This window comes from Tachypleus tridentatus, chromosome 6 (genome assembly GCF_004210375.1).
Source record: "Tachypleus tridentatus isolate NWPU-2018 chromosome 6, ASM421037v1, whole genome shotgun sequence".
NCBI lineage: Eukaryota > Metazoa > Arthropoda > Merostomata > Xiphosura > Limulidae > Tachypleus > Tachypleus tridentatus.
Window position 1 is genome coordinate 74,632,229 of NC_134830.1, and position 15,515 is coordinate 74,647,743.

General features: G+C 30.0%; 1 protein-coding gene across 3 annotated transcripts in view; it reads right to left on the reverse strand.

Moving 5' to 3' along the window:
* LOC143252818 (cell adhesion molecule Dscam1-like) overlaps positions 1-15,515 on the reverse strand; it is a 136,727-nt gene that overhangs the window by 29,984 nt on the left and 91,228 nt on the right. For all 3 annotated transcript variants that reach the window (XM_076505555.1, XM_076505556.1, XM_076505557.1), the window contains exons 10-19: positions 14,840-15,127; positions 14,235-14,354; positions 11,169-11,342; positions 10,315-10,462; positions 8,390-8,538; positions 7,415-7,546; positions 3,949-4,113; positions 3,199-3,269; positions 2,072-2,309; positions 751-843 (exon numbers count right to left, since the gene is read on the reverse strand). In XM_076505555.1, the coding sequence (XP_076361670.1) occupies positions 751-843; positions 2,072-2,309; positions 3,199-3,269; positions 3,949-4,113; positions 7,415-7,546; positions 8,390-8,538; positions 10,315-10,462; positions 11,169-11,342; positions 14,235-14,354; positions 14,840-15,127 (1,578 nt within the window). The remainder of the gene's footprint in view (positions 1-750; positions 844-2,071; positions 2,310-3,198; positions 3,270-3,948; positions 4,114-7,414; positions 7,547-8,389; positions 8,539-10,314; positions 10,463-11,168; positions 11,343-14,234; positions 14,355-14,839; positions 15,128-15,515) is intronic.

Here is a 15,515-nt window from a genome sequence, read left to right on the forward strand (position 1 = left end):
CAGTAACGAAGCATGTTTTTACGAATCATTTGAAATAAAGATTGACAAAAGTTAGTTCCCGCCGGCACCTAGATTTCTTTTTGAATGATGAGAGGGTGCACCTAACAGTTCTAACATAAAATTCAAAAACAAACGAATATATTTGCAATTATAAAACCATTAAAATAATTTTATAAAGAAAACTTTAATCGAATCAAAACTTAGAATTTGTTCTTATCAAGAATAACAACCTGTTTAATCTTTAAGTCTGTTTGTTGAGAATTTTTGCGCAAAGTTACACAAAAAGCTATCTGCGCATGACGGACCCTAATATATTATTACTGTTATATCAGAAGGAAAGCACACATTAAACAGCATTTACCGCCAGTTGTTGATGTTTTCTTTTCTGATCGAACAGTGAGGATTCATCGTCGGTTTTATATCGTACACACACAACCAAAACGTCCAAAGCGCGATTTAGCACCAACGGGCCTCGAACTAAATCCTAATCTCTGGACTACAACAGGATGTAGTTTTTAGTTACATAGTAATTATAAATGTTGAACTTTATTAGATAGATGAAATAATAAGTGTATTTTTATTCAAATAAATATATATTTTTAAAAAGAGCATTCTAAGTTGCTATGTTATACTACTTGTATAAATAAAATACTCATTTTTTCACTTCACGTACTTGCACATTGTGCCTCTTAATTAATGGTATTTTCACTTAATTTATCAAAATATTTTATTTTTGACCTTTTTTATTACCTTTAAGTTCTAAATCACCGCTCTTCTCCCACCCGATAGTTATAGATGATGGTGTTGATGATACCACTGCCAATCCTGGAGAAGTGGGAGGAGCTAAGAAAAGATATAAAAATCAATCATATTTAGTTCCTGAGAATGCTTTACATATTATTGGCAAAATAAATTACTAAACTGGAAACTTTTCATAAAAACAGAGTGAATTTTGAACGTAATAAAGTTTATGAACAAAAATGTTGACAAGCAAAACACATTCAAATGAAGTCTTTAGAAGTAATATGTTTCAACCATTATACATCGACTTAAGACCTACATCTGAATAACTAATAAACTAAACATTTAATTTACAAAGTCAAAGGTCAAATTTAATTGAAATGCTCTATTATCATGTAGTTAGTAAGACAGATTTTATGATGAGGTCTTCTTTACTAAGAAAATATAACAATTTATTATTTAGATTATTCGCTACTGTAATTTATTGATCTCCCCACTCTGAAATACGGAACGAAATGCAACTTACTTATTATAATACATATGTTTTTATTGTGTAAGAAAGGAGTCATAATCTAGAAAATTACACTCACTTGCCGCAACAACATCTTCTTTTTTACAAATCACCAGTAATTCTATCTCACATCTTGTACAATATCATTTACAGCCAATAGAAAAGAAAACAAACTTTAATCTGTCGATTGACGTATAATGTTCCGTTGTTTCCGTTATAGAATATTGCCAATTCCATTTTTAGTTTGATAGTTTATCCCGATATGTTTAGATCGAGCAGTAAGAAAATTAGTTAAAACTTTCTTGTCGTAGTTACAAAGCCAGTTTAATAACAATATTTATAAGACATTGTTTTTGTTATTAGTGTTCTGTATTATTATGCGCATAAAGTAAATAAAAATTATTCATTGTACTAGTGCCATTATTATCAAAAAATAGCCTTTAATTTATTTGTCAACCGACAGCAAAAAAAAACAAATAAAAATACAAAACAAGAGATTAAACATAAATACTATATTTCTCTTTTAACATATATAACATAAATAACATATGTTATTTATTGATATAAAAGCAGATTAAGTTTTAAAACTTAGAAACTTATTAAATTAGATAAAGTGAGATAATTACGATAATAATAAATGCTATTAACAGAAACTGTTCCTGAGCAACTCGTGTCTTACAATACTGTAAAGCAAAGTAGTGAAATTAAAGAAAATTTCTGGAGATCATAATTCATATAAGGTATTTTTAAAATATAAGTCAAATAATTTAAAATAAGTATTCATTGAAAATTTTTTTCAAAGCCATTAACATTACAAACATGATTCTAAGGTTGTAGCTTGGATTTTATCAGACTGGGGTCCAGCTCCCGCGTTATTGTAGGCTTGTACTAGAATGCTGTAAGTTGTAAGACGTCGAAGGTTTGTAAGATAACTTGTCACTTCTTCACTTCCAGGACTCACGATATTTTTATACTGGAATGATTCTGTGTTGTCTTTTTGCCTATATCCTAGATAGTAACCCTGTAACTTGCCGTGGAGTACATGCTTTTGAGGAGGCTAGAGAGAATGAACATACTGTATACACATACATATTATTGCAAGAATTAAAGTGTCAGTCCGTGTTTTAAACATTCAGTGTAATATTCATTTCAATAATATTTATTTAAAAACAGAATAAAATTAAAATATATGTCAAATACATTCGTAGATGTATTTTAAATGTTTGTCACTAGAGGACGACATAAATGATTTGAGATCTTTACTACATATCCAAATAAAGTACTATACTTGCATTACTGATAAACGTACATCATATTTCCTAAAATAGCAGATTTTATGTACACGGTATTGTAATTTCATGTTACTGTAAATTTACTTTGAAACTCAAACACAGCTAATTACACTGGAATATGTCAGAAATGTTCTGGTAGCCTGAAGTCTGTTATTAAGTATTAATTAAACTAATTTTCTATGACTATTTATTTATAAATTTGTTGAATAATATGATGGAATATAACTAAAACCAACATCAGATTATTTTGTAGAACAATGATATTTGAAATCTCCTCGAATCGTTTGTACTATTACTATTTCAGTTAATAACGCTAGAGCTTGTAAGAAATTTGCCGTTAACTTGAAGAATAATGTTATCATTAACTAATTATAATTCAGATATCTGACAATTTATGTTTTATCATTGTTGAGGGGGGATTTTGTTAACTTTTTAAATGCCATAATTTCATATAAAAGTAAATAAAGCTATGTATGTAAGAGGGTGAAAAATGTAAATCAGTTTATCTGTAATAAAATGAATGACTTTTTAAATGTTATTAGCTTTGTGGGGATAGTAAAATATTGGTGGTGAGAGTTGGTTGGTGTTTATAAGGCGATGAATAGCTTAAAATCTTCACTTTTTGTTGTTATATTACTGTGGATTACATCGTACCTTCCACGTGACCTTTAAAGAATGTGCTCCATTAGCTTCAACCCTGACGTCTAATGGCGGACCACCAGGAACTATTGAAAATAAAACACAACATCAGCCTATTTACTAAAATCATTAGTCTTAACCCACAAAACAGCACAATCCAATAGAAATGCAACGTTTTAGTAGAAATAACGTGTAGACTTATGGATAAAGAGTGTCAAAACTTTATAATAAAACTGCAAATGTTGGTCCTTCGCTGACAAATATACACAAAACTAACATTTCCACTATACTTATAAAAAAAACTGCTTTATATTAAGAGAGAAGTCACTCTTTCAATGATTAGAATATATTAATTCACATTGAGTGAAAAGGTAATTTTTCCATACATACTGAAGTAATTTATGGATAGAAAGTACGTATAAACATAACTTAATCTTTGACTAAAAGCAAAATTGTTTTAAAAAAAGCCAATAATAATAATAACAGTAAGGCTTTCATAGTCGCTAAACGCTTCCATTTTTCTTTACAATTAACAATTACGTACGTGTGGAGGCAATTAACAAAACAAGATTATCCTAATCTTAATTCATCATTACTACAAATCGCCTTTTTGATTCCACCAAATGTAATTTTAGGTAAAAGCATGGAGCCAAATTAGGGATATGTACTTTGAATAAATAATGTCTCCAGCCTCATTTCTTTACTTTTTTACGATCCCTATTTGCAGATTTACAAATTTTTAGTAACAAGAGTATTTATTTTTACCTTCTTCCTCTGTAACCAAGGTTAAAACTTCACTCGGCTTGCTTTTTCCGAGTGAATTCTCAGCTATGATTCGTAAGTCATATGAAGAAACCGGAAGTAGATTTCTGATGGTAGCTGAAGTCTCTAAACCAGAAACGCTAACTTGCAAACAATGGCTCCAATCATCTTCAAATAAAAAAAGTATGAAGTAATCTGACAGAAGAATTAACCAATTATAACAATTCGAACACCAAAACTGAAAGCAATACTTGAACATTCAAAGTATTACTTTCAACCAATGTCAGAGCCCACGAAAATACTATAATAATATTTAAAAATACACTTGTTAAAAGAACAAACAAAAAATTGTTAATGTGACTTGAGAACCAAGTATTGTAATTAGATGTATGTATTAAAGTATTTTAATGATATTGTTTGTTTCTGATTGTTTGTACTTATTATTGGTCAACAAAAATATATTATATTAATAAACCGACTTGAATTTTGTTATAAAGATTTCAACACGTACTGCAATAATTGCTCTTCCATCAGAATACGTTCATTACAACATAGATAATCAAATCTTAAAAATTAAAAAAAGACAACTTAGAATTAACTAGTTTAAACGATATAATTATACAACACTGTATCAAACTTACATTATTCGTTCTGTTTATGCTATTGATTGGAGATAAATACTATTGCTTTTATCAATTTTCTAAAAAGTTAAAACTCACGTACAAAATTTTCAAAATATTTTTATTATTACCATAAGGCTTTCGACTTTCTGGAGACACATAAGTTTAATCGTAGCTGCTAAATAGTTTGTGGTTGATAATGTGACATAGTCATCTCTTACATTCTAGTTAAACTTTTTGCAGCATAACGTAATCGATCTATTGCGTACGAAAATTCCCGACGCGAAAGCTTTATTTAATTCAAATTTGGCGTCTCGTCGTTCTTTTGTATATGGATTATCAACCTAAATTTTCCTTATCACAATCTATCATTTTGTGTTTCTAGCGAACATCACAGACAGTTTTTGAATTGGATAAATAGGTCGCGCCATCTATCCACTACAGTTAAAAGTATAAATTACATAAGCATGAAGTGGTGAGCTGACTCATTCTTAAGTATTTTATCTAGATAATTTTGTCGTTTTTAAATGAAAATTTATATAAGTAAAGAAACGGCAATATATCTTATTCAGTTATGTAGTTTTCTCATTTTCTAGAAGATATTAAAATGTTGAGATAGAACAAAATGATTGGCCTCGGATTTCATTATCTCTTTTGGTTTTTAGTGCTTTTACAAGGTGAGTAAAACTAAAGCTATACTAACAATGGACTCATTACAAGGAATACAACGTCTAATCGTGAGGACGAAGACAGTTTATCAAACACAAAATATTTCATTAGTGTGAAAATTTAGAAAAAAATTAGATCAAAATTTCTTTAATGTAGAATTAAAGGTCAGAAAATCCTTTGGTTATTATTGCAGAGAAATCGTTAAATCAAATATTGTGACATGTTTTAACTGAGTTTAAGTAAAAAACGGTCGGTTCTGTTAGACACTTATAAATGTTCAATCATTCTAGTTTTTAAATAGCCAGTATATGTATATTTACACACGAGCCATGAACGTAGAAGTTTAGGTAGTTGGTCTTTGTGTTGAAATAAGTTGTTAATGCAGATTCTTGGTCTAGATATTAATCTGTATTGAATTTAAGAGTAGAAGTTTTTTATTAAAGAGGAAAGTTTTTTTTAATTTGTAGGGATTGTGAACCCATAAAAGGAAGATAGATAATGACAGATAATTTAGGGTCGTTGTCACACTGGCTGTTGATTGTAATTTGTTCTTTAAAAAATTGCGTGTAACCTTCGTTAGAAAATCAATCAGATAACCATTATTTAACATGTGTTTGAACAAAAGAGTAACGTTGTGTAAAGTAAAATAATTCTATTAAAGACTAAAAATTACATTTAACAATGATATGAACAGATTATGTTTGAAGAAGTTTAGGATAAAACTACTAAAACTGGTATAGCGATCAGGAAAAAAATATTTTATGATAAATATAGGTATAAAGTGTCTACTTCTTTGGTAATCCTGACGTATATGGACGGAAAGGAATAATCTTCCTCAAGTTCAGATGTGAACTAGATATTAGGATGTTGAGAATTATGGCAAGAAAGGAAAAGGAACTTGGAAACGTGACATGATTGTTGAAACAGCAAGAAAATGTCATCAGTGTAGTATTTGTAAAGAGCAGGTTTGAATACAAATGGATAGTTCTTTTTGCCATTTGCATTCATGAAAGCTTAGAAGACTATTGGCTATCGTTGGCTTTGCAATGCTTTACTTGTCCATAAATGACATCTTTATTTTGTTTATTTGTTATTAAGCACAAAGCTACACAAAAAGCTATCTGTGTTAGGTCCACCACGGGCATCGAAACCCACTTTCTAGCGGTATTAGTCCACAAAAATACCGCTGCGCCGTTGGGAAACTATTGACGTCATTAAAGGGTAAATGATTTAAACTTATAAAGATTATTAGAAGTTCCAAGAAGTGCTTAATGTTCGAACGCCCTTGATGATTAATTAGTTATACTAAATTAATTAATTTCACATCAAAACAAACGCCAGAGAGAGAGAATTGTTTACGGGTCAAACCAAGATACTTTTCATTGTCAGTAAAAAAGAGAATATCCGCGAGTAAACGTAAAGTTTCATCAAGGGGAATATTAATATAGAGAGATTCAGTATCGAAACTAGCCATAACATATTGAACAACAGAGAAAGTTTTGGAAATTTAAGAAACAAAGATAAAATAATCGATAATTATAAATTCGTTCATGTTGAAGGGTTTAACCATAAGAAAGATAAATTTAGACAGGTTGTAGTTGCTTATAGGTTAGATAATAGGATTTAGTGCCACATGGAACAATTTGTTGAAAAGTCGTTTCAGAGAAGATATTTTGACTTTTGGTGGTCTTTAGAAAACGTAGGATCTTATTTTATCTCTTAAAAGTTAGGGATAACTTTACATAACGTTACTTTAAATTTATTGGACTGTCAGCGATTATTTAATTGCTCTTAGAGAAAATCGCAGGAAACAAAAATCCCAATAACATGCTGCTTTAGATTTTGGTTTCATCGTTAAGGATTTTATGATAAAACCTCTCTAATACACATATTATTATTTTTTTTTTATAAATGATGGTCAAGTAACCTCAAAACCGGTATTTATATGCCAGTTATAAGATTACCTATATTCGAAAGACCAGCTATCACGTAATACCTAACATAGAATTTAGTGGATATTTCAAATAGTAAATCTTTTTTTTTTTTAATTATTTTAAAAACTAACATTTATATATCTAATAGTCTAATAAGAAACAAAAATTAGTCCGAAAGAAATAAAATGGTTCTATGTAACTTATAAATATATCTTTATATATGTTTCTCTTAAAGATTTTATGTACCTGAAGTATTTTTGTATTGAACAGTGTATTTTATGATAGCACTGTTTCCGCTGTACGATGGTTTCCATGACAACTCTACCGTCCGACTACCTAGTGACATTTTAGTAACGTCTGCAGGTGGACTTGGTGGCTCTGAAAAGTAAAAGATACAACTTACCATAGAAAACTTTTTCAGTAAAAAAAAAGGTTGTAAGATAGAACGAAAGAAAAGTTAATATTGATTTTTCAGACAGCCAGCAAAAGTTTTAATACATGATTTTACTTTTACATAGTAAAGTTTGTTTTGCTTCAAACCCTTTTCGTCGAGTGTTTCTTTTTTAAGAAGTAGTATAATGAAATGAAGGTTAGATACAAATAAAATAATAAGTTTAAAAGTTAATAATTTGCAATCAGGTTTTTTTAAGGAAAATGTTGACTGGATAAGTTTATAGTTAAGAGTTTTAATTAGCTTATTCGTTCAAGTTATTAAATTATTATGCAAAATTTCCCTTCTGTAACGACAGATTTTAACATGAGTATTATGCTAACAGATGTAAAACAAGTTTATTTTACATAATTAAGCAGTAAGCGCGGGAGGTTATAACATTAAAAATTGGGTTTCTATACTTGCGATGGTAACAGCATAAATAGTCCGTTGTTTATCCTTGTGCTCAATGAAAGAAGAGAAAAACAACAAAAAATTTGCACCAAGGAACTTTACGTGGTTAAGCAGAAAACTATATAAAGGATATCGAAACCCGGTTTCTAGCGGTACAAGTGCACAGACAGCGCTGTACTACTGGGGGGCTTTTGTAACAAACTTTGCAATAATTAAACAATATTACTTTAATGTAAGCATGAAGACAAAAACTAGTGTTTTATAGCATAAACAGTTTCGATTACAAAAAAATATATATAATTAAAGCAATACATGAGGGAAATAAAGTAATATTTTGATGCCAAATATAGAATCAAATGTATTTTATACTCTCGTACCTTGCACAATAAGCTGAATATTTGTTTCGTCGGAACCATAACTGTTGGTTACCACACACGTGTAAAGAGCTGAGTCGTATCTGTTTGAGAACGAAACTGCAAGGCTTGAATTTACTGTGGATTTAGTCACGGTCTGTCTCACGGAAAATCTGTAAAAGAAAGATAAATGCTAATTTTTTTTCTCACCAGGAAGACAAAATTTAAAAGTACTCCATGTTTTCGAAATTACTAACCACAATACCTCACAACATTGCTTTCTACCACTGCTGTAAACATTTTGTAGTTATTTATTACCATTACTTACGGTAAATGGCAGTTTATGCCAAAGACAAAGGCAATGCAAAATGTTATATCTCAAAGTTGATGAAGTAAAACTAATTTTTGTTTAGAATTCTGAATCCGATGCATATCAATTTGTTTATCACCCTTGCATTGCCAAACACTAAATTACTTGAAACTAACCTATTATTCTTAATGCTATAAAATTATTATTATTATTTTTGAGGGACATTCTTCTAGCTCTCGTGCATTGCTGTACATGGGTAGCTGCAAAGCCTGTTATAAATACAACAATATAATTATAACGTTTGAAAATATAGTGGATTTGTATCTCAAAATTATTTGTTTATATAATTAAAAATAAAACTTCATACTTGTGTTTTAAAAACAATTTATAATTGTAATAAAATAATAACATTTAATCGATGTGAAGAACATAAACCTTGAGTGATCAGTAAAGATATGTTTGTGTTTTCCCACAGCAAAGCTACAACGGTCTGTATGCTGTGACCACCGAGGGGAATAGAACTCTTGATTTTAGCGTTGAAATCCGTAGTATTACCGCTGTTCCAGCAGGGGAACCAGTAGGGGTCATTATCTTGAAACATTGACCAGGTTTTTTACTTTTCTTGTATATTTTATTTTGTTGAGATGTTACTCCCCATAGGGTTATTTATGGAAAATACAGACTTGTGTTTTTTTATTTTCTTTTTAATATCTCTTTGTTAAAAGAAATGTTTTTAGGCAATTTTCTAAATCATCTAATAGGTTGATGTGCGCCAATTTAAACAAACACAGAGCAATTAATTAGTATATAATCTGCCCACCCTCACCCCAAAAAAATAAAACTACAACAATGTAGTGTCTTTGTGGCGGATTAATAACGACAGATGAATGTTAACAGATTGGAAAGACGACTCCACGGGAAAGAAGATTGGCAGTATACACAGTCTAGATCCATACAGGTTCATTTTCGGTTATTACTACAAGTCTAATGAATGTTATTGCTGTTGAGAAATAATTTCAAAATCGTATAAAGTGATTGTTTATACAAACGACGATGTCTTGATTAATTCTTTTTTTATGTTGTTAGAGTTTACTCACGTTTTATAAGCAAGTGATGTAACTAGTATATACAACAAAGTATAATAATTTATTCAAAAAATAAAAAATAATATGAAATTTTCAAAGAAGCTATGCGCTATTCATTTTTTCTTCTTTGATTTGTTTGTCTGTAATCAAATACAAAGCTCCGCACAATGAGCTAGCGGTGCTCTGCCCACCAAGGTGTCAAAATCCGGATTCTAGCATTATAAGTCCGCAGACATTCCGCTGTGCCACTGCGGTTATTTCTTCTTTGAAAGCAATCCCTAAAAATCCTATTTTTAAAGTTAACATCTTAACATTTTAATCTTTCCCCAAAATGACTTTGGAAGGAAAAAATACTATTGCTTTGATCTGTGTTCACGTCCATATATCCTATAGGTAATGTTCTCCAGAAATGCAAACAGTTCAAAGAAGAAAACATATAAGAAAAAAAATTATATTTATAGTACTCACAAAAAATATTATTTATTGTGACTGCACATTATTAAAGTATTTTTGTTAACCAGATAAGCCATTTTTCTTGTTTTGAAACATTCAACCTTTTCTCTATTTCCAAGTCTAGTGGCTGTTTGTCTCTTTGCCATTTCACAACCACAGGTTGATCTGCTTCAACTTCACAATTTAAAACCGTCTGAGCACCCTTTGCAACGGTTTGGCTGATGAAAGTAGTCTCAAATCGAGGTGGCGCTGAGAAGAGAATCAATATTAAAAATACATATGTAAGTAAATTTATGTCTAAGTTATTAATTGCCAAACAAACAGAATAATTAATGAAATAATTAAGAAAAACTGTCAAACATTAAAACATAATGGGCTATCCGCTGTTCCACCATGGATAATTGAATCATGTATTCCAGCGTTTTAATTCCTAAACTTATTTCTGTCTTACCGGAGAATAAATGTTGTACTCGATTTCTTTATTTTAAGAAATTATCGCATTTGTGGTAAAGTTGGGTTTCAGCTGAATTCAATAACTTGAGATTAATATTCATATTTAGTAAAACAAATAAATAAAACGTTAACTTGAAATGAAATGTATGAAGTATAGAAGATGAATGGTTTAAGTTTGTTAATGTACACGTTTTGTCTCATGAATTAAATATAAATCATTGTTAAGACATATTAAACAAGCATCCCTACATATACAGTTTCTTATAATGCAGCAAGTCTCGCAATTATAATGATGTTACAATTGCAATATCATTAAAAACCTTCTAATGTCAAGTTATTTACTTTAAAATGTTTAGATATGATAGAAAACAAATTATTTACTGCGAAATTCTTTTATTAAATACTTCTGTGATTATCTATACCTACACACAAAGCTGAGGTATATTTCATGAAAATCTGAGTACGTAGGTATTATACATACAAGAGATAACATACTGCTTACCGTGAACAGTGACAACTATGAGCTTTGTCAGTCCACTACCAATACTATTAGTTGCCTGACAGAGATAGTATCCACCATCGTCGTCTCCTACATCCTGGATCATCAATGTGCCATTGCTGAATACTTGTGTACGATAATTAGGGTATACTTCTCGAAAATCATTTAACTGTGGCCCTGAAATGAAAGTGAATTAACGAGAATTTTAAAAAAAGTCCACCTACAACTAAATGAACCCTTTTTTAAAAAAAGGGAAATAAGTTTGCTAAAGATAATGTGGAACTCATAGAAAATCCACTCGCTGTTACCTAAAGCAACTAACAGAAGTAAGAAAAAACGAAACACTTTCATTAATTAGCAGAAACAAAGTGAAGGAAACAAAATAAAAATGGCCATAAAAGAAAGACTTTTAAACACTAATGGATCTAATATAGATACTATTATCTTAATGACAAGGAAATTACGCTGTTGGAAAAGTAAAATAAACAAAAAATTCCTGATTAAAACACAGAACTTTATTTTTACATTTATTATAATTACGTTAAAGTGATCCACTGTGCTCTATTATTTATAATTACATTATAGTCATCCACTGTGCACTAAATGCGAAAGAAAATTAACACCTATTAAGTGATCGTTCAATCATTCTTTCAGTTTAATCTTTTCCTTCTTAGTTAAAGAGGGACACGAGACATCGTTTCATATTCAAGACCGCTTTTTTCATGACGTTGGATTTTGCTTATTAGTATTTTCAATTTTTATCATAAAAATACAATTTAGAATGCCATTAAAAACGCATTTCACTTACATCAATAAAATCTTTCTGCTGTTTGAAGTAATAATCTAGTTTTCATTATCTCGTGAAATACGAGATGAATATGTATATCAGTTGGGTCAATTAATCCACGGCAATCCGTGTGTGTGTGTGTTTGTTTAGATACGCAGGCAGAAGATGAAACGCTTTTTGAGACTAAAACGTTACCATGTAATTCAAAAACAAAAATAAGAAAAAATTATGCCATTGACCTTTATGTATATTGCAAGAAAGTAACAAAATACGCGTTTATTATGAAATGGAAATTTGATTATCAAATAGTTTGACCGTAATTCAATGTGAAAAATGTCATGTCCAATTTACTTATGTTGCTTGCACGTAAAGAGTGTATAAGATTAGAATACAGGATTTTACTTTCACAATATTAGCATTTCTATATATAAGTGATTTTTCATAAACAAAAAGGATGTTATACTCAGTACGTCATTTTAAAGGTTAACAATAACAAGTATTTGATACGACTGAACACTCGTATGTAAATTATTAACATATTTTACGCTCAGTAAATTTTTTCCTTTATTCTGTGGAGTTCCTCGATGGGACAGCGGTAAGTTTACAAACTTATAACGCTAAAATTGTCGGTTCGAGTCCCCGCAATTAACACAAAGCAGATAACCTATTGTTTAGCTTTGCGATAAAAGAAAAAGAGTAAGTTCGATAAAACAGAGATATGGAGTCACAAATATAATATTTCTTGCATTGTCCACATAGAAATAGTAAATAAAGTGTTTTGTTTTTTTACACGGAGTGTTCTTCCAAGTGACAATTATTGCGCGATGTGCATTATGTATGAAGCCTGAAAGCTATTATGCCACAAATGAAGGTAAGATACTACAATTTGATGCCTGATGCTTAATACAAAAGAGCGAGTAGACCTTCGTTAGTGCAGAGTATAGTAGACCTTTGTTAATGTAGAATATAGTACACCTTCGTTAGTGTAGAATATAGTAGATCTTCGTTAGTGTAGAATATAGTAGACCTTCGTTAGTGTAGAATATAGTAGACCTTCGTTGGTGTAGAGTATAGTAGACTTTTCTTAGTGTTGAATATAGCATGGTAGACCTTCGTTAATATAGAATGTAGAAGACCTTTGTTAGTATAGAATGTAGTAGACCCTTGTTAGTGTAGAGTATGTACGCAGCCTTTTCATCATTCTTTCATGTCATTTGATCACAGTACATTGATATAACGTTATCTTCTTCAAATATTTCCTTTTTTAATTATTTTGCGTGTCAAATATTATGGAAACACCTCATGTCGCTAGCAGCAGGTGGATATTTGCATATTAACAAAATCGTTCACTAGCTTATTTCCTTTATGCTTATAGGATAGAATAAAAAAATCTATGAAAACATTGCTAAACTACAGTACGATATTGGGCAAACAAAGTTTCCTTTTATAAGATTTGTTTTAAACATCCAAATGAAACGCAATGATTAAGTTTATTCTGTATCGTTATCTACGCTTTACATCATCCGACCTCTTATTCGTAGTCAACAAAAGGGAACGACATGCCTTGTAGTCCTTGGATATTAACTGCTTATAAACAGTATTTGTTTGAAGATTTCAACAATATTTAACAATGATTATCTTATGACAAAATTAAACAAACATTACACGTTAATTTTAAAAGGACATCGTGCAGTTCGAGTGAGCAATATTTAGCAATGATTATCTCATGACAAAATTAAACAAACATTACACGTTAATTTTAAAAGGACATCGTGCAGTTTAAATAAGCAATATTTAACAATTATTATCTTATGACAAAATTAAACAAACATTACATCTTAATGAGATTTTTTTTTACGAAAAGGCATTTTGCTTGTAATGGTTCATAGCTTCCGAATACTTTTGTGAAATTTTGATACGTGCAAGCTGTTTTAATGAACTTTTTAATTACACTTTTCACTTTTATATTTTGAATTGTAACCTTATGCATATTTCATCTTACCATTAACGAAGTGAAATTATAATTAACTCTTAAAAAATTATTAGCAAGATTATGGGTGGCATGTATTAGGTCTAATAGTAATACATATAATTAAGAAAACTATTTATAATAACTTAAGCTCAATTGCAAGTTTCAGTTTCAAATAAGTAGCCCAAGACAGTTTATGGTTTGATGTAGTTCTAATTGCTGGGAAACAGTTTTTCATTGCTTGAAATATTTATTTATTGGATTATTTTATAGTTTCTAACACACTACGTACTTACACAATTCAATAACTCACCTAAGGGCCTTTTCCAGGACATTCGTGGTTGAGGATAACCTTCAGCGATGCAGTCAATCATCACTCTTTCTCCTCTAATGACGTCTTTATCGATGGGTTCTATCAGCCACCGGGGAGGAACTAAAAAGTTAATAACTCAGAGATTACGTGATTATCAGTAACCTTGTACAGCAGAGAAGTCTCAAGAGCGAGTAATGCGTGCCATTCGTTACTGTAATATGCGCAGTAAAGAGCTCAGCAGTCAATTAAAGGGATTTTTACTGTAACTAAATAACATAAAGATTCCACTGAATAAATTATAAGGAGCTAAAATCAGTGAAGTGTAAATGTTTCAATATAAAAAATCTAAATTTAGCATTTTTAATCAAACGTTTGTAATGAATTTAAGTAAATATAAGTTCTATATTAACGTTTTAAACATCAAAGTGAAACATTGTACTATTTTTGTCGCATACCTGTTGATACTAAAACGCAGTTTTTGAAAAGGCTTTCTATATTTAAGTTTAATGATAGTAAAATGATTTTTTAAAAAAATCATTGATTTTACAAAATATTTATTATAAAAATATAAGATCAGAATAACATAGAATACAGAATTATGTTACCGTTCACAATCATGGTCGTTGTTCTAATAACAGTTGCCGCTGAATTTGATGCATGACACGTGTAATTGCCAGAATCCCTGTACTTCAGGTGCTTTAGGATCAACAAGGATGAATCCTCTAAGCCTTGAATTCTTCTATGCCTCCCTCGGCTTATAAGAACACCATCTTTATCCCAAGTGATTCTTATTGGTTGATCACCTTTAACAATACTACACAGTAGTTTCACACTCTCACCTTCAGTCGCTGTTCGTTTTTCAGGAAAAAATTCTTCGTCGATGTGAGGTGCCACTATATGAATAAAATGACAAAACAATTCAAATAAAGTAATGCAACTAAGAAGCGTTAAGCTGCAAAATATTCTTACAATAATTAAAGCTTAATTAAAGCAAATGCAACAGTTACATTTTAAATGGACACGAGACAAAATTTATTGGTAGTAATTTAATTATTTAGTACAAAATAAAAACTCAGTACAACAAAATAAATTTATTAAACTAAAATTACCTTTAATGTAGAGCTCATTTTATTGATATATAATCAATAAGTATTATTCGGAAATTATTGAAATATTTCGGTTTTAGGGGTCTTTATTCCTATTTTTTAAACATAATTTAAATACTTTTATGGCAATATTTTAGCTTGTTTAATTAATTCATAATCGTAATCCGTGCAATAT